The sequence below is a fragment of the Triticum aestivum genome, chromosome 4B (assembly GCF_018294505.1).
Source record: "Triticum aestivum cultivar Chinese Spring chromosome 4B, IWGSC CS RefSeq v2.1, whole genome shotgun sequence".
Classification (NCBI taxonomy): domain Eukaryota; kingdom Viridiplantae; phylum Streptophyta; class Magnoliopsida; order Poales; family Poaceae; genus Triticum; species Triticum aestivum.
In genome coordinates, this window is record NC_057804.1 from 538,148,796 (window position 1) to 538,168,030 (window position 19,235).

General features: G+C 49.5%; 2 protein-coding genes across 2 annotated transcripts; one reads left to right on the forward strand and one right to left on the reverse strand.

Moving 5' to 3' along the window:
- Nucleotides 1-1,835: 1,835 nt before the first annotated feature.
- Nucleotides 1,836-7,902, reverse strand: LOC123093152 (scarecrow-like protein 21). Its single transcript, XM_044515064.1, has 3 exons — nucleotides 7,759-7,902; nucleotides 2,699-4,467; nucleotides 1,836-2,309 (listed from the first exon to the last, which is right to left on the reverse strand). The coding sequence occupies exon 2, from the start codon at nucleotides 4,340-4,342 to the stop codon at nucleotides 2,729-2,731; it is 1,614 nt and encodes a 537-aa protein (XP_044370999.1). The 5' UTR covers nucleotides 4,343-4,467; nucleotides 7,759-7,902; the 3' UTR covers nucleotides 1,836-2,309; nucleotides 2,699-2,728.
- Nucleotides 7,903-8,553: 651 nt separating this feature from the next.
- Nucleotides 8,554-17,833, forward strand: LOC123093153 (retinitis pigmentosa 1-like 1 protein). The gene is made up of 8 exons (XM_044515065.1): nucleotides 8,554-9,178; nucleotides 9,261-9,379; nucleotides 9,487-9,546; nucleotides 12,761-14,905; nucleotides 14,983-15,739; nucleotides 15,910-15,994; nucleotides 16,271-16,537; nucleotides 16,638-17,833. Exons 7-8 carry the CDS (start codon nucleotides 16,348-16,350, stop codon nucleotides 17,687-17,689), a joined length of 1,242 nt encoding a protein of 413 aa, XP_044371000.1. The 5' UTR covers nucleotides 8,554-9,178; nucleotides 9,261-9,379; nucleotides 9,487-9,546; nucleotides 12,761-14,905; nucleotides 14,983-15,739; nucleotides 15,910-15,994; nucleotides 16,271-16,347; the 3' UTR covers nucleotides 17,690-17,833.
- Nucleotides 17,834-19,235: the final 1,402 nt, after the last annotated feature.

Genomic DNA, 19,235 nt, shown 5'->3' on the forward strand with positions numbered 1-19,235 from the left:
TCTATTACGACTAGTGGTCGTATTGTACTGTAGGAGAGCTTCATAACCCCTTCTTATTTACACTAGTTCCTTTTTGCAGGGTTACTTACACTTATTTGTTGAAGCTTCCTAATTTTCAAAGAGGAAAAGAAAATGGCATGTACTCCTTCCATCCCGCAATATAAGATCATTTTTCAAGCTATATTGTACTACCTAGTCCAGCTGGGGCAATTAAGAGATGACGCCTACATTTTTAGTACGTATTGTTTGAGTCCACATCATGCATGAAGACGAGACCCCTGAAGAACTCTATCGTCAACTGATAGCCCTTGCAATTTCATTCAAGGACTATGGTAGTAAGGACTCGGATGACAGTTGGATCAAGCGCAAGTTTTTAAGGCGATCATGCCTTTTGACAAGAGCACTTCTTTCGTGATTCATGAAAGACTAGACTTTCACTGCATGTCATCTAATGATGTGTTGGATAAGTTCGTCTCCATGGGAATCTTGAGCAAGACCGCCGACAATGCTCTTGCTCGTGGGGTCAAGAAGCCCAACCTTGCATTGAAGGCCAAAGTGGTCCATATTCAAGAGACTAGAGAAGAAAAATAAGAAGAAGGCGAGTGTTGCTCTAAAAACACCAAATATGCTTTCAATGTGCACATTGCTCTAGCTTCAAGAGCTTTTTAGGACAACAAGAGGAACTTCAAGTAGAACAACTCAAAGGACAACTCAAGTGATTTCAAGTCAAAGGGTCAAAGAGTTAACTCTTGTAGAAACTTTGGCTTTTCTTTCTTCTCTCCCAAAGAGACTTGGGAAAGTCTTCCTTCCCTCGATCTTCACCGGCTAGCTCCTTGGCGGCGCTCCTTCTTTGGACGGATGGCGCCGCTCCTTCTTTGAATCAGTCTTCCGGGCTCCGACCCTCCTCAAGTGTGTTCGCTGGGACGGATTAGACGAAGTTCTGGCGTAGATTCCTGCTAGCTCCTTGGGGCGGGGAGGTTAGGATTTCTCGCAGTGCGTATGCAACGGAGATATTTGGTGTCAGGTTCTTCAGATCGATTCAAAGATTCAATGACGACTGCAGCTCCAGGGACCTGGTCCTTAGGGGCAGTGAACGAAGACTTCCCGACTGTCATCGACAAGGTCAAGCCGGCTCCGGTATGGAAGCGGCGACAGCGGCTCGTTGAGGGCTCGTTCTGGTGGTGGTAATGGCCATTCGGTGGTCCATGGACCTCGATGTAATTTTTATTATGTTTGAGGTGCTTTGTACTTGTGGTGAATCTTTATAATAGATCTGTCAAAGAGTTAGGACTTGCTACAATTATGGAAACGTGAGTCACTTCATTGTCGATTACACATACGAGAAGAGGGAAAACAATGGAGGCAAGCTCATCCACAAGGACAAGTCCAAATCTTTCCAAAACAAGAGCTTCATGAAAAAGAAGTCTCAAAGAGTGTTGGTGGTGCAAGAAGAGTACTTTCCGATGTTGATGATGAATAACCAAGTGGTGAAGTTGTGGAATTGACTTCAATAGCCTTTTGTGTGGCTCTTTCAACATAGCCATGTTTTGCAAAGACTGGATACGAAACATGCATGCACGCTATTGGACGCCAAGCACGCATCCACGCTGATGGACGGCCGACGTAATGGAGTAAATCGAGCACTTGCCGTCAAACACCTCCATGCGAGAGCCACACACAACCCAGTGACACCTCTTCACTTCGGTGCATTCCACACGACCCAGGGGCCTTTCATCAGAACTTTTAGTGTCTAGTGTGCAAAAATCCATCTATCTATAATCTGCTGGCACGGCACAGCAAAAAGTAAAAATGGATGCTTAAAGAAATGTGAAGCATTATGACAAACAAACCAGAAATATATTACTAGAAGTTCAGTTCGTGTAACATATACATATAATAAATCATCCATCAAATGGTACATACACAATCTACTTTTTTTGTGGAACATACACAATCTACCAGACAACTGTGTAGCGGCTACCATTACCTAGCATAAGCTCCAGGTTTCACATAAAGACGAGAGAGAATGAAACTACCAAGGAACATAAAGATCCCCTTTGAGACTCGGGACGTGGTTCACCAGCTAGAGATGGTCAGTAGACGGTAGCAGCAGCACGGTTTGTGCCTATATTACAACCGAAGCCACGACGAGTATTTCAGTTATACCCATCAAATCTGAATGGTGTGCGCAGCGGAGGGTTGACAGCTGGGCGCCAAGAAGCAAGCAGCCACAGTCCTTTGGATTATGGAATTCACATTCGCTGATTAGGTTCCACCTAGGATTTATGTGCCGAACACAAAGCCATAACCTGCAGGCAACAAAACTGTAAGCACCAGATGTTGAATGCATGACACAGGTATGTGAGAAGGTTATTATAAATAAACTTAAATTTTACCAAGACAGAAGAATTACTAAAATAACTTAGCAATTTTCGTAAAATAAAGTTATATGGCTTCTAGCACAGAACCTCAAGTTTTACTCCACCTGCATTACTTGTTAAGCTCAGCTGTGAATTGGTTACAGTTGGGCTTTCTGAAACCTATAGTTATTATAAACCCAAGAATATGTGCCACAAGCCATAAAAACCAAGTGTGTTCTCCAACTAAGACAACACAACATGAGGTTTAATTAATTGGATAGACCATGATACAAATTAACCATATGTTACTAGGTTACGTCTAAGTGTAAACAACATACCTAAACAAGCTTCTTCCATATTCAGGAATGTCACCACCATGCAGAAGATACAACCAGCTTTCTGTTCTTCCATCCGAGATAAATGACACCATCTTTCTCCTCTAGCTTGTAGTAACTGTTGTAATTATTTAACAGTGTTCTGATAGTATTGTTCACCAATGCACTTAGGGGGTATGGTCTAAAGCCAGCCATTGCAAGTCTAGACCGCCACTTTCCAAAAGGTTCGTGCCTCTCCACTCTTTCTGCACCTTCACATGCAATTAAATTGACAATATCTCTTGCAACACAGTGCTGCTCAGTGCTCATCCTCTTCTTGTCATCCCTGGAGCAAGCAACATCTATTGCCTCAAACATGGCAGTGTAGTAGTCAAGGGTCTCCATGTATCTACTGAAGAATGGGGCAGTGTTTGTGTTAGCCTCCTGCTCTACAAGAGTTACCACGCTAGGAGAAAGGCTCTTAACCATTCTCAATATCCTATCCCGGTGGTTTTCTATGCAGACACTTTCATCAGGAGTATGATGCAGCTGATACGCAAAGTTGACAGCAATAGCCTCTCCCTTTCTTATATCAAGATGTTCAAGTGTAACCTCATGACTAGCTGCATGTACAGCATTGAACTCAAAGGGCAGACGACATGACTGGGCAACGCTGTATAACTTACGCCCAACTATATCCAGTCCACCACCTCGGGCATAAGCCGAATCTGAGTCATCTATACCAGTAATTCTTAAGCATGGTGGTCCGCTAGCCCTCGCAGCAAGGGCCTGTATCATAGTTACCCACTGGCTCCCTTGAGCGATTTGGAAATCGATAATGTGAATAAAGTTCTCACCCTTAACAGCCTCAGCTATAGCACCATTGGCAGACATGTAACCAAATTTGAAGAATGGACAGATATCATAGAGAAGATGCATGTAGGACATGAGCTCTGAATTCGTAGGTTGAGGTTCCTTACACTTCAGAGATTTATACAACGCGTGTCCAGTGGAATAACGCCTCGCAACAAGGCCTTCCAACATATAGGCTCCCAGACGTTGCATTGGTTCTCCAGACACAGAAACCATCTTCTGTAACTCTGATATCAGCAATTCCTCGTGACAATTATTCTCATCAACAGCCTTACCACATGCTACAATTACCTGCTTCAAGTCCCCAGAGCTAATTCCCAGAAGCTCTCTCCAGTTACTTTGGTGCATTGCGGCGCCAATTACTAGGGAGGATCTGTCAGAACTAACTGCATCTGAATCAGATCCAAACAGTGCATCTGCTAGCTCCTGAAGTGTTGTAAACCCCAAACCTGGAACCTCGGTGATGCCACTTGCAGGAGAATCATATGTGTGATCTGAGTGGCTATCATGCAGAGAAATGTGGCTCCCACTTATGCACTGAGGAGATGTAGAGCTATTGACAGCATAAACACAATTGGCTGATGAAGACTCTAGAGTGCTGTACTGTGGGTGAATCACCTGAGACTTTGAATCGCTGTTCTGTGAGCCATCATCAGAGGACATGTAGTGATGACCCTCATGATTTTGTTGCACATAGCAAGTACCATTTCCCCCCACATGCATTGAACTGCTGTAGTATGGTATTTGAGAATTGTCTGGATATCTGTATGACATGTTAGAGGCCTTTGCTGACATATTTTCCAACCTTGTGGAGGTGATCTATTTGCCGGAATCCAAGGAGACAGTACACCTCCCCGAGATCAACAGCAGTTAGTTTTGACTACTTTATCAATAATTGTTCAGTGCGACGATGGCATCAACTGCATAGGAGATAGGACAAATATACGATAAGTTAAATAGAAATATAAATGTAGATCATAAAGAAATAACTAAAAATCATTTGAGAGAGCCGGATGAACAAATTGAAACGCCGTCAATCTCTTCCTCTATGCTTTTTTTTTTAGAAAAGGATCTTCCTCTATGCTGGAAACAAGTAAGCGAAGCTAGCAAACCCAGGACTGGAATAATCTCTCTGCTGGATCTTAAGTCGCCCGACTCGAATGGATCTTAGTTTGGGATGTTAAAACACAGAAATAGCCATGCAGAATTGGAAAGCACACTTATGCTGGAAACAAGCAAAGCTAGCAAACCCAGGACTGGATCAATCTCCTCCTCTATGCTGGAATCAAGTAAGCGAAGCTAGCAAACCCAGGACTGGGATAATCTCTCTGCTGGATCTTAAGTCCCCCGACTCGAACGGATCTTAATTTGGGATGTTAAAACACAGAAATAGCCTAGCAGATTTGGAAAGCACTTATGCATGGACTGCCCCTGTCTGAATTATTTGTTCACCTAGAGGTAAGTGTTCTGCATCACATGAAGCACCATTTTTTCTAAAGGAAGGCAAAAGTTATATCCACTAAGACTAGGTCAAATTTGTCAAATTGTAGGGTTTATCTACACCCAAATCATATGGAACGAAAAACATGATTGTGGATGATATATACATAAATCTAAATCCACAGGTGTGTGTACATGTAAACACTATACTTATACTTTTAATTTTATGCATGCCCCCCCTCAAATTGTAGGGTTTATCTACACCCAAATCATATGGAACGAAAAACATGATTGTGGATGATATATACATAAATCTAAATCCACAGGTGTGTGTACATGTAAACACTATACTTATACTTTTAGTTTTATGCATCCCCCCCACCCACCCACCCACCCACATGTACTTCTAGAGAAAGCATATCGAACTGAGGGGAACTTAAAACGCAGCGCATACATCTCGTAACTGACACATGGAAAATAATGTCAAATTCAAATGAACAAAATATAAGAGAAAACAATGCATTAAGACTAAAGAAGTAAAGATACATGCGTTCAATAAATAGACCTATTACTATAGTTATCTACAAGAATAATCCAGGACAACTTAAATACTATGATGGAAGCTATTTTAGACCATGCTAACAACTATTGCTCAAATGGCAAGTAAAAGGGAACTCATAGTCCTGCCACATACAAAAATAAAGTTAACCTATGGCATGCCTGCAATCCCACTAAGTGATATGACAACAACTGAACATGCCCTCAACATTCCTGGAGAATCATCGTTTCTCTACATGTATAGGAGCCATGTTGGGTGCAACACTGAACTAGAACATATCATCGCATCGCATAATTAGATAATGTATCAACAAAGAGTAGAAATAGCTGGTTCTAAAATTATCCCCAATGTGGCACACCCAGCAACAGCATACGCCAAAAATAGTTCACTGTAGCATCGCTAACGCCAACTAGTTTATTTCCATACCTCCGAAACTTGGTACATGCCTAAAATGTTTTTATACTGGATACAAACTGGAAACTCCTGCATGTTATGTGATTGCTACATGGAATCAATCACCACAATCAATATAGCTTGTGAGAAATTGCCTAAAACATATATGCACTATGTGATATATACAGACATATCTGGCCAGGTCTAGGCATTTATGATATTAAAAAAATGAGGACGCCTATGTGTGATGAACATTTGCTTGATGGATAAATGGATTTGGAAATTGATAAACAGTAATGGCTTATGGCAACAGCTCCTTAAAAGGAAATAACTTTGTAGGGGGGTGTTATCACACACAGGTGTGGCTTATGGCAACAGCTCCTTAAGAGGAAATAACTCTGTAGGGAGGTGTTATCACACACAGGTGTGCAGTAAACCTGGAAATTCACATTTTTCACAGGAGGTCAACAAGATTGTGCATTAATACTAAAACTTTGGCCGATCAAGTCAATAAGCAGTGAAGGTTGCTCGCATACTAGGAGATGCTTGGGCTTGTGTAAGATTCAGAAGAGAGCTGGTAAGAGAATTTGGTGTTATGGCAGAATCCAGAAGTCATGTGAGCAGATGGGCTATTCAGCGATGAGCCCTAAAGCACAAAAAGGACTCGGTCAAGGCATTGTATGTGACCCTGAAAATAGCAGCTTCTGTACTGCTGAGTAAGTTGGCTTGCCCGATTTCCTAAGGCCATTGGAAGGTTAATACAAATTGGCTTTGCAGCAGTTATTTAGGCCATCTGGAAGGCTAGGAATACATCATGTTTTAGGAATGTAATGGTTTGTTATGCTAGTGTCCTGACTTATCAAATTAGCTATTGGTTGGATAGTTGGGCTTTGTTGCAAAAGAACGACGACTGAGAGTGAGTTCATTAAGGGCCCAAGGCACTACAATGAGTGGCAACAGAGGTGTTTGAGCAAGCAAAAGGATGGGAACAAAGAGATATGAGCTGGAAGATGTGCAAAGGCTGAAATTAGTTCAGGTTGTTTGCTGCGTCGTTGTGGGTTTGTGCAACTAACAATGTCAGCAGCTGCTGAGATCTGAGGACTGACAGAAGCAACTGTGAATCGAATCCGATGTCCAAATTGTCTCTGTAGAATTATGGTTCTAACCCAAATAGAGCAAGAGAACACAAGAGAAATTGTCTTTCCCTATCAGCTATAATCAACCCAAAAAATATACCTGCTGTCCAAAATATCTAAGCAGAGAAGATAACAGGAAATTTAGAAAAAGGGCAGACGCTTGTGAATCATAGTTGAAAGATAAAACGGCAGTGTTACTCATAAACAGGGTCAGTGGGTGGTTGAACTACGGGCCACACACATTCTGTGGGTGACAAAAATGGTCCTACTTGGGAAACCAAGGGCCGAAACCGCGGACGGGGTTGAGGCAGCGGGGCCGCGACGATGTAGAAGGCGAACGGCGGCTGCGACGACACGCCTGTGATGTGATGGTGAGGGGCGGAGGGGTTGGGGGTAAACTGGTAAAGCGTCGGCGGTGACGCCGGCAGGGCGGCAGTTCTAGGACTAAGGCGCGGAGGGGGGCAGCACTCTTGACTTCTTGAGCCCCCCCTTTGCCTCCTTGGCCGGATTCGGGGGCAGGCCAGCCAGCCAGGAGGACGCCGGAGAGGAAGACGAGTAGAAGAACAAACGCACGGGTCGGCCGCGAGAACGGCGCGAAATCAACCGAACTTAGCACGACAAATCTACGAGTGCTCCTACGCTGCAGAATCAAAGAGAGGGCATGGAGGGGCGGCGGGGCATACCTTGGCGAGCGGCGCGAATCGTCGGAGCTTCCGCCCCGGCGGAGGAAAAGGCGGAGAAGAGAGGAGGAAACAAGGCTGAGCACCTACCAACCCGACGACTCGACAAGACGAGACGCGACGGGCGAGAGGGTCAATAAAGAAAGTGGGGGCGGGGACGGAGAGCGGCATGTGCGGTTGCGGGTGCTGCTCCGCGGACGCGGTTAGGGGTGGGCCCCAGGCGAACGCCCGACGTGCGATCTCCATCGGACGGCCCTGCGATTGGATTACTAGTTTAGTGCCACTGAAGAGGGCAGGAACTATAGCACTAAAAAGCATGAGATAAACGAAGCATCACGGTTCAGTCAGCAGGCGGGCACCACGCAACCACTAATGATGATGATTGCCTTGATTGGTTTTGCTTCACGCGATGCGGGCATCTAGGACAGTCCAACTCGGTCGTCATTAAGGACGTCTAACTCGGTCGTCATTACGGGACGCGTGCGGGGAGAGAGAACTTTTTTGAAAAAAACATCCGATCTATTCATTTTTAATCACGGCGGTACAACGAACACTCTAGAAATAATAAAAATTATATCTAGATTCATAGACCACCTAGCGATGGCTAAAGCACTAAAGCGAGCCAAAGACGTGTCGCCGTCATCACGCTCCCTCATCAGAGCCGGGCACAACTTGTTGTAGTTGACAATTGGGAAGTCGTCGTGATAAGACCTTATAGGACCAGCGCACCAGAACAACAACTGCTTCCTTCGTTGCTAAATACTCCCTCCGTCCCGAAAAACATGTCGTGCCGGCATTTTTACAAAAAAACCCTCTAATTTTTTCCGACCAAACCCGCGCTCCTCGTTCTCCTCCTCCGACAGAAGCAGCAGCTGCGCTGCTCTCCGCCGCAACTGCTTTGCTGCTCCCCGCCGTCGCAGCTCCCCTTCTGCCCCGCTCTCCCGCCGCCGCCGCTCCCCTGCTTCCCCGCTCTCCCGCCGCAGCCGCCTCCTGCTCCGCCGCCGCAGCTACCGCTCGCCTGCCTCCCCAAGCTCCCCCTTTCTCAAAAAAAATCCTTGATTTGGATCCCATGTTAGTCCAACCCACAGCTCTGCTTCGGCTGCGTCGGAACCGCCGTCGGAGAGCCTGCAGGCGCCGGATCCGGACCACCAATAACAACCTAAAGGCCGACGAGCAGCCGGGTGTCGTCCTCGCCGTCGACGACGACGGTGCCGCCGACGCCGCGAAGCGAGGGCGAGATCCTCCAGTCGGTCAACGTCAAGAGCTTGCGGGCCTCCTCGCCGCCCCTGCCTCGTCGCGGGCTCGCCACACCGCAACTCTTCTTGTTCATTTCTATCTGGCTTGACTGGTTGCGGCGCGGGAGAAGGCCGAGGCCGCGCTCGCCGCGGGGGATGCCGTGCGGGCGGAGGCCCTCTTCACCGAGGTCTGTTCGTGCTTGCTCTGGTTCGTCTCTCCCCAAAACGCCATGGACAAAACTGCAGCTCTCTGACTTGTTTGTGCTGCAGAGCATCGCCATGGACTGCATCTTGTACTGGCAGAGAATGTGTTTGGCCGCCAAGTACTCCATCTTGTACTGACAGAGAATGTGCTGTAAAGGTGGGCTGCATCTGGCCTACGGAGGCAGGTCTGCTCCTCCTTGCTGAATTTGCCTGGAGAACTAGCTAGCCTCTGAGTTCTGACAGTGTAAATGGATTTACTCTGATGAGTGATGGTTTGGTCGCAATTGTGCAGGTGTAAGGCGCCCTCGCAGATGCCGAGGAAGCGATAAGGATAGCTCTCAAATTTCCTCAGGTAAATTGAACTCTCTGTCTTGTTCATAATATTAAATCCTTAGCTAGCTGTGGCGTATTGTTATGAATTGGATGGTTTAGTGTGGCCATTTTCTGTCACAAACCTGTGCAAATAAGCTTTGCGTTAACTGAAGAAAGCCAGGATGCGTACCTAGTGCAGTGAAGTGAACTGAAAAAAACCATTTAGTATGCTTGACCATGAGTGATGAGTCCATGACTGGTTAGGGGTTCAAGGTTGCAGTTCGCTGTAGAGACAGACATCAACTGATCTCTGTAGAGACAGACACCAGTTGTTGTTAGATTTTCAAGATGGATTGCATCATCAGTTGTAGAGACAGACATCAACTTCTAGACCTGTAGAGACAGACATTGCAGCTCGTATATGCCACACTAAACTTCTAGATATATGCTTGACCAAAAGGACTCACCAGTATATGCCACACTAAACTCCAACAGTATACTCCATGTGTACAGTGTACTACAGGTTTAGCATACAAAAACAAAACTGCATTCTACAGACTTCAGTGGGTTTCTTTCTACCTAGCTTAATTAACCTTTCAGTTAGTATACAGCTGATCAATTTGCTCCTCTTCACTATACCCACCAGGTAATTAATCAGTAGACTACAGTTGCTAAGAAATTAAACTACCCAAGGCTGTATATGTTTAGATCATGAAGGGGAGATGTATAAGGCTGTACTTATATACTGATAGCTAATTAAAAAGCTGAGAAATATATACTGATAGCTAATTAGCCACTGTCCTTTTATTTGTTCCATGCTAAATGGACCTCTTATTTCAAAACTTTAGAACATGTTGAGTCTTCAGTTAACTCCATACAAGGGACTCTTGCTTTTTTTTACTAAAGCTAGATTGCAATTGCAGTAGAAGATAATCTCATACCATTTCATCTACTGATGATATGGGATTAGCAAAGGCCTTGCTTGCCTCATTAGTTGTTGTAGTTGTGAAGCAAAAATTTCAGTCCACTAACCCAAATTAATTCAAATAACTAGAATTAATCCAAATTAATTCAAATAAATCAAAATAACCCAGATAATTTAATTAATCCAAATAACCCAGATAATTCCAATAAATTCCAACAAGGAGTTGATATACAAGGATTAGACAAGACATACACAAGGGCATGACATAAGGGCATCTTTGTCCCCTCTTGACACAAGATTACACAAGACATACACAAGGAGCACCTGACTACATGACATAAGGGCCTCTTTGCCCCCTCTTGACTACATTATTTCTCTGGCCACTTCTTCCCTTCCCTTCCCTTTACTTTTCTTTCTTTTCCCTTCTTTAGCCAATTCTTTCCTTTCATTTTCTTTTCCTATTGCAATTTCCATTTCTTCTATAATGGCCCTAGTATCAACAACTACCTGACTGTCGCAATATACACTGATGATTTCCCTGCAAGCATTCTGAATGCGATCCTTGTGCAAGTGGGGAAACTTATATTGATTTCCTCCTTTGTCTTTCATAACTTCAAACATAACTGCTTCTAATGTGATAAAGCTTCTGTGCAACTTGTCGGGATCATAGTTCTCGAATTCCTCTTCCGCACCCTGTACCAGTTCCTGGATGTTTGTAGGTGACCTACAATCGGTTAGAGACTGGAGAGAGGTATGGAAGCAGAGGTCCAAACAATTTAACTCAGGGCTATTTGGGGGCTGTTGTAGCAATCGGATGTCAAGATCAGTTTGTTCCACAGCTTCTCGAAAAGCTACATCATTGGGAAGGACATAAGGCTTTGCATTATCCGGTTGGATGAATATTGTTGCTCCCTCGTCATCGTCAGGCCACTTATCCTGAATTGCCGGGATAACCTTATTGATTAGATAATCTCTGCACACAGGCCTAGTTACTTTCACTGATGTCAACACTTTTGTTCCCTTTGTTCTGTTATGACTTGTCCGCTTCGCCTCAGTCTCTTCAACGAATGCCCAAATGCCAATCTTCCCGTCGAATGTTAGCTCCCCCTCATTGTTATATCGAGGCCTAGCAACAGCTGTTAGGAACATCACCTTCCCAATGCTGTGAGTGTTTGACACGGTGCGCTTCGGCTCAGGTTCTCCTGGAAGTACATAGCAACTATTCTTCACTCTCGTCATGTCAAACCACTTCTCATTGATGTGAACCATATTCGTCATTGGTTTAAACATAGCCCGAGAAGTTGAGATTGAATTGTCATCGACCATGGACATACAAAATTTCAATCTCGCAAGCTTGTTCTCTAGCTTGAGGTGAGGCTTCACGGTGGTTGTGATGCGGTTGAGCTCATTCAACTGGAACCTCTTATGTAGGGTTGATCGGGCCACACCTAGAGACCGTGCCAGAGATCGAATTGTCCTTCTTTTATTTAGTAGGATTGTTGAGGTCCTCTCTAGATCCAGATCCATAACCATAAGCCATTTTTTGTAGCAGTGCCACATGATCAACAGTACACAAACTTTCATTAATAAAATTTCAAAAACCTAACATTGGAGTTTGTGACCTGCATTAGATTATTAGACATCTTTCATGTGTCATGTTTTGGACAGTTCTATTAGAGTTTTGCTTCGGTTCACGCTATTCAACTTACATTCCTTTTTTTAAAAGAAAAGCTTACATTCCTTGATATAGCTTGATAAGCCAGCTTCGTAAAATAGATCTGACATTCAGACATGTCGGGGGAAATTCTACTAGCACTTGATGAAATGGCATAGTAAATGGCAGTTAAGCTCTCCAAATATTCAGGACAGATCATTCATTCAGATTTAACAAGAAGCTAGTAAGAGTACTCCAAAATGTATGTGAAATATGTAGCCAGTCTACACTTGCACAAGTAGCCAGTCAGCACTTGCAAATAATAGGCTTACTCTGCTCTAACAAGTAAGCAAATAACTCCTTGGAGAAGTCAGCAAGAAGATTTCAGGTTCTGAAACTGAAACAGAGCACTGCACAAGTAGCCAGTCTACACTTGCAAATTCACAATTTCATTTGGATCGAGCGGCCGATCCCACATGGTGAACCAGCTGATGTAGCACTTGCAAACCCACAATAAAAATGATGTCTAGCGGCTGATCCACACAAGCATAATTCAGTAGCGCCCACATTGACTTATAACCTGAAATCTTCAAGCTACTTTCATTTTGTTCTTTGTTCTTCAGTTAACATTGGAGAGTACAGTATTCAGTTAACAATGTTCTTTGTGACAAACAGGAATGGAGGAGCACAAGGAGCAGAGGAGCAACTCCTTACAGTACCTTCTTCTTCTTGATGAACAGGAGCTGTGGCGGCAGCTGGGCAGACGAGCAGCAGCAGTATGGGCAGAGGAGCTCCACCGGCGGGGGAGAAGCAGCAACAGTATGGGCAGAGGAGCTCCACCGGCGGGCGCGCGGGCAGGGAAGAAGGAGCAGCACGGGCTCGTGCGGGAGATTGAGGAGGACGAGATGGAGATCGAGGAGGAAGCGCGCGAACTCCTGGTCCACCGGATCGTGGAGGCAGTTTCCGGCGAAGCCCGTAGGGGATAGTGGCCAAGAGGGATTGCGGCGGCGCATGCGCGGAGGATCGTGGCCAGGAGGAATTGCGGCGGCGCACGCGCCGAGCTCAAGGAGTACGCGCTGGAGCTTGAGGAGGATGTGCCGGAGCTCGAGGAGGACGTGCGCGAGCTCGAGGAGGACGTCTCGGGAGGTTCCGGTGACGCCCGCAGGTAATTGCGGCGGAGCAGTACGTGGCGACCTAGGCGGCGGAGCAGTACCTGGCGACGAAGGCGGCGGAGCAGGTACTTGCTGAAGGTGGCGGAGCACTTCCTGGTGGGCGGCGAATCGCGCAGCTGGGCGACGCCGGCCGCTGGCGACGGCGGAGGAGGAAGACGGGGGCGGGGACTTGTTTGATACAGTTTTGAAACCACGAGGGTGTTTCTGTAAAACTGCGAATGAACTGTGCTCGCGACATGTTTTTCGGGACAGAGGGAGTACAAGTTTTTTTTAGAGATTTTAATATGGATTTACATACAGAGCAAAATGAGTGAATCTACACTCTAAATACGTGTATATACATCTGTATGTAGTCCATGTAGAAATTTTTAAAAGACTTATATTTAGGAAAGGAGGGAGTAGCATAGATGGGAAGGATCACATGAATGTAGACGAACGATAAATAGACATGAGCAAATCCATCAAAGGCAGAACCGTCGGAGACACACACGCCCACCGACATTGCTAGATGCACCACCGAAACCGGGGCTAGTCAGGAAGAACCTTATTCCATCATCAGGGAGCCACCATCGTCTCACCTTCCTGAGAAGGACACAAACCCTAACAAAAATCAAAAACACATCTAAAAACAAAGCTCCCTCCCCCCACCTGTAAGGGTCGGGATCCACCGTGCCACATGGCCCTAAGGCCATCGGAGACAAGGTAGAGCTGGCGCAGTCCATGAAGATGTGGCAGCAGTCCTACTTCTACGTCGAGAACGTGGATCCGGCTGCCGACTTCCTCAATCTGCCGGCTTACGAGGCCGGCCCTCCCACCGGGCTCCGGCCTAACTGGGGCTACAAGCCGAAGCCAGTGACGCCAGACGCAGCGGCCGCCATCGGCCGACTTCGGGTGCTCCAGGAGTCGGAGGGCCTCGTGGCCTCTGACCTCCTGATTGCCTTCGTCGAGCGCCGGGTTCTCCCGCTCCAGAGCCGCCCTCATCTGATCTTCCGGATGAGCGTGCACCGCGACCCCAGCCGGCTGTGCACGAAGCAGATGCCGACTGTTGAGGTCGCGTGTATGGTGAATGAGATCTCCAACCTCAAGGTGTTGGAGGTGGAGTGGCGGTACAGGAAGCGGCCGTACTCGCGCGACGATCCGCCGCCTGCCATAAGTTTTCTTCACCTCTTCCTTCTGATCTGTTTTCTTCAGCCTTGTTCCTATCGTGATGCAACTCCTTTCTGGTCGTAGATTTACATGTCCGCGGCGACGGCCACCCTCCTAGGCCGGGTGATGACTGCCTGTCGGACAGGGCGGTGAGCGACTTGGATGATCCCGACTTGGGGGCGGCCGCCCTGGCGGACAACACAACAGGCGGCGGTGGCGGAGCAAGCGGCTCCGAGGAGGGCGGCGGCATGGAGACTTGGCCCGACGACGATGATGATGAAGACGAGCCGCGCCCCGCCCGGAGCACTGCCAACACCGGCGCAGGACTCTCTACTAGGCCGCCCGCCCGTGGTGGCAAGAGCAGGCAGAAGCAGGGCGCTGCCCTATTTGGCAGCGCCCCAAAGAAGCCCAAGAACCCGACCATAGCGACCAGGCGGAAAGAAGTCGCGGCCAAGGTGGCCAAGTATCAGAGGCAGCCGAAGGTGCCCGTCATGGTGTCGGCGTAAGTATCCTTCCCATGTTTTCCGTCTTCTTGCCAACCCAGTCAAAAAGCTTTTTTGACTTGTATTCTTATTTTAGGGCCCCGCTGGTCCTCGAGAAGTCGAGCGCCGCCTCGGTTGTCAGGTCGGCGGCGACCTCCTCCACCAGCCGGCGAATTGACCCGGCCGCCGACCTCCGGGAGACGACAGAGCGGAACGCGTGGGAGGCGCGTAAAGAAGAGGCTGACCATCTGGCCAAGGAGCAGGCGGGCAAGGCCGCCGCGTCTGCTAAGAGGGCGCTGGCGCAGGCGGAGGCTGAAGCCACAGAGAAGGAGCGGCTCGCGGAGGCCGCACGCCGCCAAGAGCCGCTGCTCGTGACGCTCCTGAACACTGCGCCGCCTCCACCTTAGTTTGTGGCGATGGCCGGAGGAGCCGGCGACGATCATCCGATCCGGGAGCGGGAGGGCGGCGACGTAGCCATGCCGGACGTCTTTGTGCCGCCGCCGCCACCGCTGCCGCTGCCAGCCAGCGGGACGCAGGACGAGTAGCCGGCCGCACCGTCGGTGCCACCGATCGAGGACACGGTGGTGACGGACCTGATTCCTGAGGTCCGCACACCCGCGCGTCGCCGCCTTGAGAAGGCGGCCTCAGCGCCGCAGCCGCAGGAGGTCGGTGCCACGAGCTCATTGGTCCCCGACACCGAGGCAACCAGCACCGCGCCCATAGGCTGGATACGCGGGGGCGAGACGGGCGCCCTGAACCAGGCGTCCCTTGACGTCTAGGCCAAGCTCCGGGCCGAAGCCGAAGCCCTCAGGCGTTGCAACGAGGCCTTCCTGGAGTCGCGGGCTTCCATCTGCGTAAGCTTTCCTTACTTTCCTTTTCCTTGATCTTCTTGCTTTCTTCGTGGGGGCGCGCTAGCGCACCCACTGGGTATAGTCCCCAAGTTTCGGGCCGACTGCTGAGCAGGCGACCCGGAACTTTAACTTGTATATATCAAATGTTGACTTGTCTGATATCCCTTCTGCAGGACTATCATAATCTTTGCACTGTCTCCTTCAACTCCAGGGTTCGGGAGCTGGAGACGCAGACTGCCCATCTGACCTAGAGCCGGAGTAAGCTCTATCTCTTTTTCTTCGCGGGGGCGCGCTGGCGCATCCGCGGGCTGTAGTCCCCGAGGTTCAGGCCGACTACTGAGCAGTCGGGCCGAATCTCCTCAATGTTTCTTTCTTCGCTAATTACTTCTTCTCTGTGGGGGTGCGATGGCGCACCCGCGGGCTGTAGTCCCCGAGATTTGGGCCGACTGCTGGGCAGTCGGGCCGGATCTCCCCGGCAACTACATTCCGCCTTGTCTTCTTGACTGATGCTCTTTCTTCTTTCCCTTTTTTCAGAGGCCAACGCCGCCTTGCAGCAGCAGCTGGGCGAAGCCAACTCCGCTCTGTGCGGCAAGGAGGCGGAGTGCAGCAAGATGACCGAGGAGCGGGACCGGCTAGTCACCAAGCTCGCCGAGCAGACGGAGGCTCTCAAGACGGCCCAGCGGGATGCGAAGGCGAAGGAGGCCGATCTCCTTGCCGAGTTTGAAACCGAGCGCGCCGCCTGGGCCGACAAGGAGGCGCAGATGACGGCCTGCTTCAGCAACATCGAGGACCTGGTCGACGGTGAGTTTTGTTCTTCTTGTTCGTTGTCTTGGGCTGCGGGCCTCTTCTAAGCCGACTGCTTGTTTCTGACTTTGTTTTTCCTTGTTTTCTGCCCAAACAGATTTCTTTCCGGGTCACTCCGTCGCCGCGAGCCAAGCCATCGAGGCCCAGTGCGAGGAGCGGAGGGCGGAAGGCGCGCAGATTGCCGTTGACGCCCCTCGGACCCTTAATGAGCAGATCCTCAGCATCCAGGCCCGACTTTGGCCCGCCCATCAAGTGGTGTGCCGTCTTCAGCGCGTCGGGGCCCAGGAGATTGCCGCCCTCTGGCCAGGCCTGCCGGCTCTGTGCACTCCAAGCCGGAGCGCCGACTGGCTGGAGGTGGCGGCCGACTGCCTGGAGGCGTGGAAGGGCTCTATAGCCCAGGCAGGAGCGTGCCGCGCCCTTGAGTTCGTCATGGCGTGGTATCCTAGGCTGGACTTAGCCCAGCTGGACATGTTCCGGCTAGAAGCGCAGGAGGAGCTAGTAGCGGTGGAGGCCGAACTTGTTAACAGGGCGGCGGCGGTCGCCGACTTCACCGACACCAGCATCTTCGTTCCGGAGGTGGTCGAGGAAGGCGGCGAAGCCCCGCAAGAGTGGCTCGGGCTGAACCCAGAGGACAACAAGGACTCGGCCGAAGTCATCGACTCCAGCGATGAAGGAGAGGAGGGGGACGAGGAGGAGGATGAGGAGGAGGAGGAGGAGGAAGAAGACATCGACATCGACATGTCGGAGGCTGGTGCGGATGGTCAGCCCCACCCCGACCGGGCGTCAAGCAACGACCCGCGCTCCAAAGCGCCGACTGCTGCTGGAGGCGGCCAGGTGGTGACCGACCAGTCGCCCGTGCCTCCGACAGATGCCACCGACTCTGTCATCCAGCCCTCCATCACCCAGACTGGCATTGCCGACTCCAGCGCCCAGCCAGAGCCGCCTGTCGCGCCAATCGGCGCAGCTGACACCGTCGTCCGGCCAGAGCCGCCTGCTACACCAACTGGCACCGTCGACCCCAACATCCAGTCGGAGCCGTCTGCTGCACCAACCGGCACTGCCGACCCCAACATCCAGCCGGAGCCGTTTGCTGTGCCAACTGGCACTGCCAACCCGAGCGCCCAGCCGGAGTCCTCCGCCGCTCCTTAGGGATTTTATCTTTTTTCTTTTCCTGCTTGCTATTCTGAACACTTTTGTTAAATTCGCACAATTCCACCCGCTGGGTGTATTTTAAACTTTGCTGAATGCCGGCCGATCGGCCTTTATCTATGTAAATATTCTGTCGCAGCTTTATGCTTTGCTCTGCCAATCTCTAGCTTTCCATGCGTGAACTCCTTGCTTTTTTCCTTTGCCGTCCTTCCTTAGCTACCCTCTTGCCAGCCAAGCAGCCACTTTGCGGACTATGGCTGGTTTGAGTACTTAGCTTTTTTGCGGGAGGGCAAGTACTTAGCCATTTGGAGGTTTTTGCAAGGGAGGCAGAGGCCGGTCAGCCGGCTGCTCGACAACTGGCCGGGCAGGTATGGTGCCAACCTCGGCTATATGTGCTTTTTCCTTAACCATTTTTCATGTGGGCACTGTCTTGCCGCTTCTGCCCGCCATGCAGCCGCTCTGTGAACTACGGCTTCTGACAGAAGAGGTTTTAGGTTCCAACACATTACTTGTCCGGCTGCGGGAGGCGGCATATAGTAGAGGGCGGCAAACCTCCGGGCCGACTGGTCGACCCGGTGCCAGGCGGAAATCATAAAACAGAAGCACACTTATGGGCATAACACTTATCATATAGATAAAAGGAGGGCAGTCCCCGAGTTCGTCTCGGGGGACCCGGAGTCTTTGTACATAATATAAAAGGTAGTGTGATACATACTAGTTTCAACTGTAAAATCTCCGGAGGAGGTTTGCATTCGACGGCCTCTCCGTCTCCTTGCCTGAATCATCTCTTTTGCATGCTCTGGGCTTCTGAGCGTCGATCAGATAGTAGGAGTCATTGCGCAGCACCTTGTTGATGATGAAGGGGCCTTCCCAAGGCGCCGAGAGCTTGTGCTGGCCGGCTGTTCGCTGGATCAGCCGGAGCACAAGGTCTCCCTCTTGGAAGGATCTTGGCTTCACCTTGCGGTTGTAGTATCGGCGCAGACTCTGCTGGTAGATGGCGGACCGGCTGAGTGCCAGCAGTCGGGCCTCTTCTAGCAGGTCGACACCGTCTTCTCGCGCCTCCTTGGCATCCGCCTCGGTGTACATGGTGACTCGCAGGGAGTCGAACTCTATGTCTGTCGGGATGACGGCTTCAGCACCGTAGACGAGGAAGAAGGGCGTGAAGCCGGTCGACTTGCTTGGAGTTGTGCGCATGCTCCAGAGGACGACCGACAGCTCATCGAGCCAGCAGCCGGCCGAATGTTCAAGGGGCTCGACCAGTCAGGGCTTGATGCCGGAGAAGATGAGGCAGTTTGCTCGCTCAACCTGGCCGTTTGACTGCGGGTGGGTAACGGATGCTAAGTCCAGTCGGATGCCCTGCGTCGCGTAGAAACGAGCCAAGGCTCCTTTGGCAAAGTTTGTGCCATTGTCGGTGATGATGCTATGCGGAATGTCGTACCGAGTGGTGATGTCGGCGATGAAAGTCACGACAGTCGGCCCATTCAGTTTCTTGATTGGCTTGGCCTCTATCCACTTGGTGAACTTGTTCACAGCGACAAGCAGATGA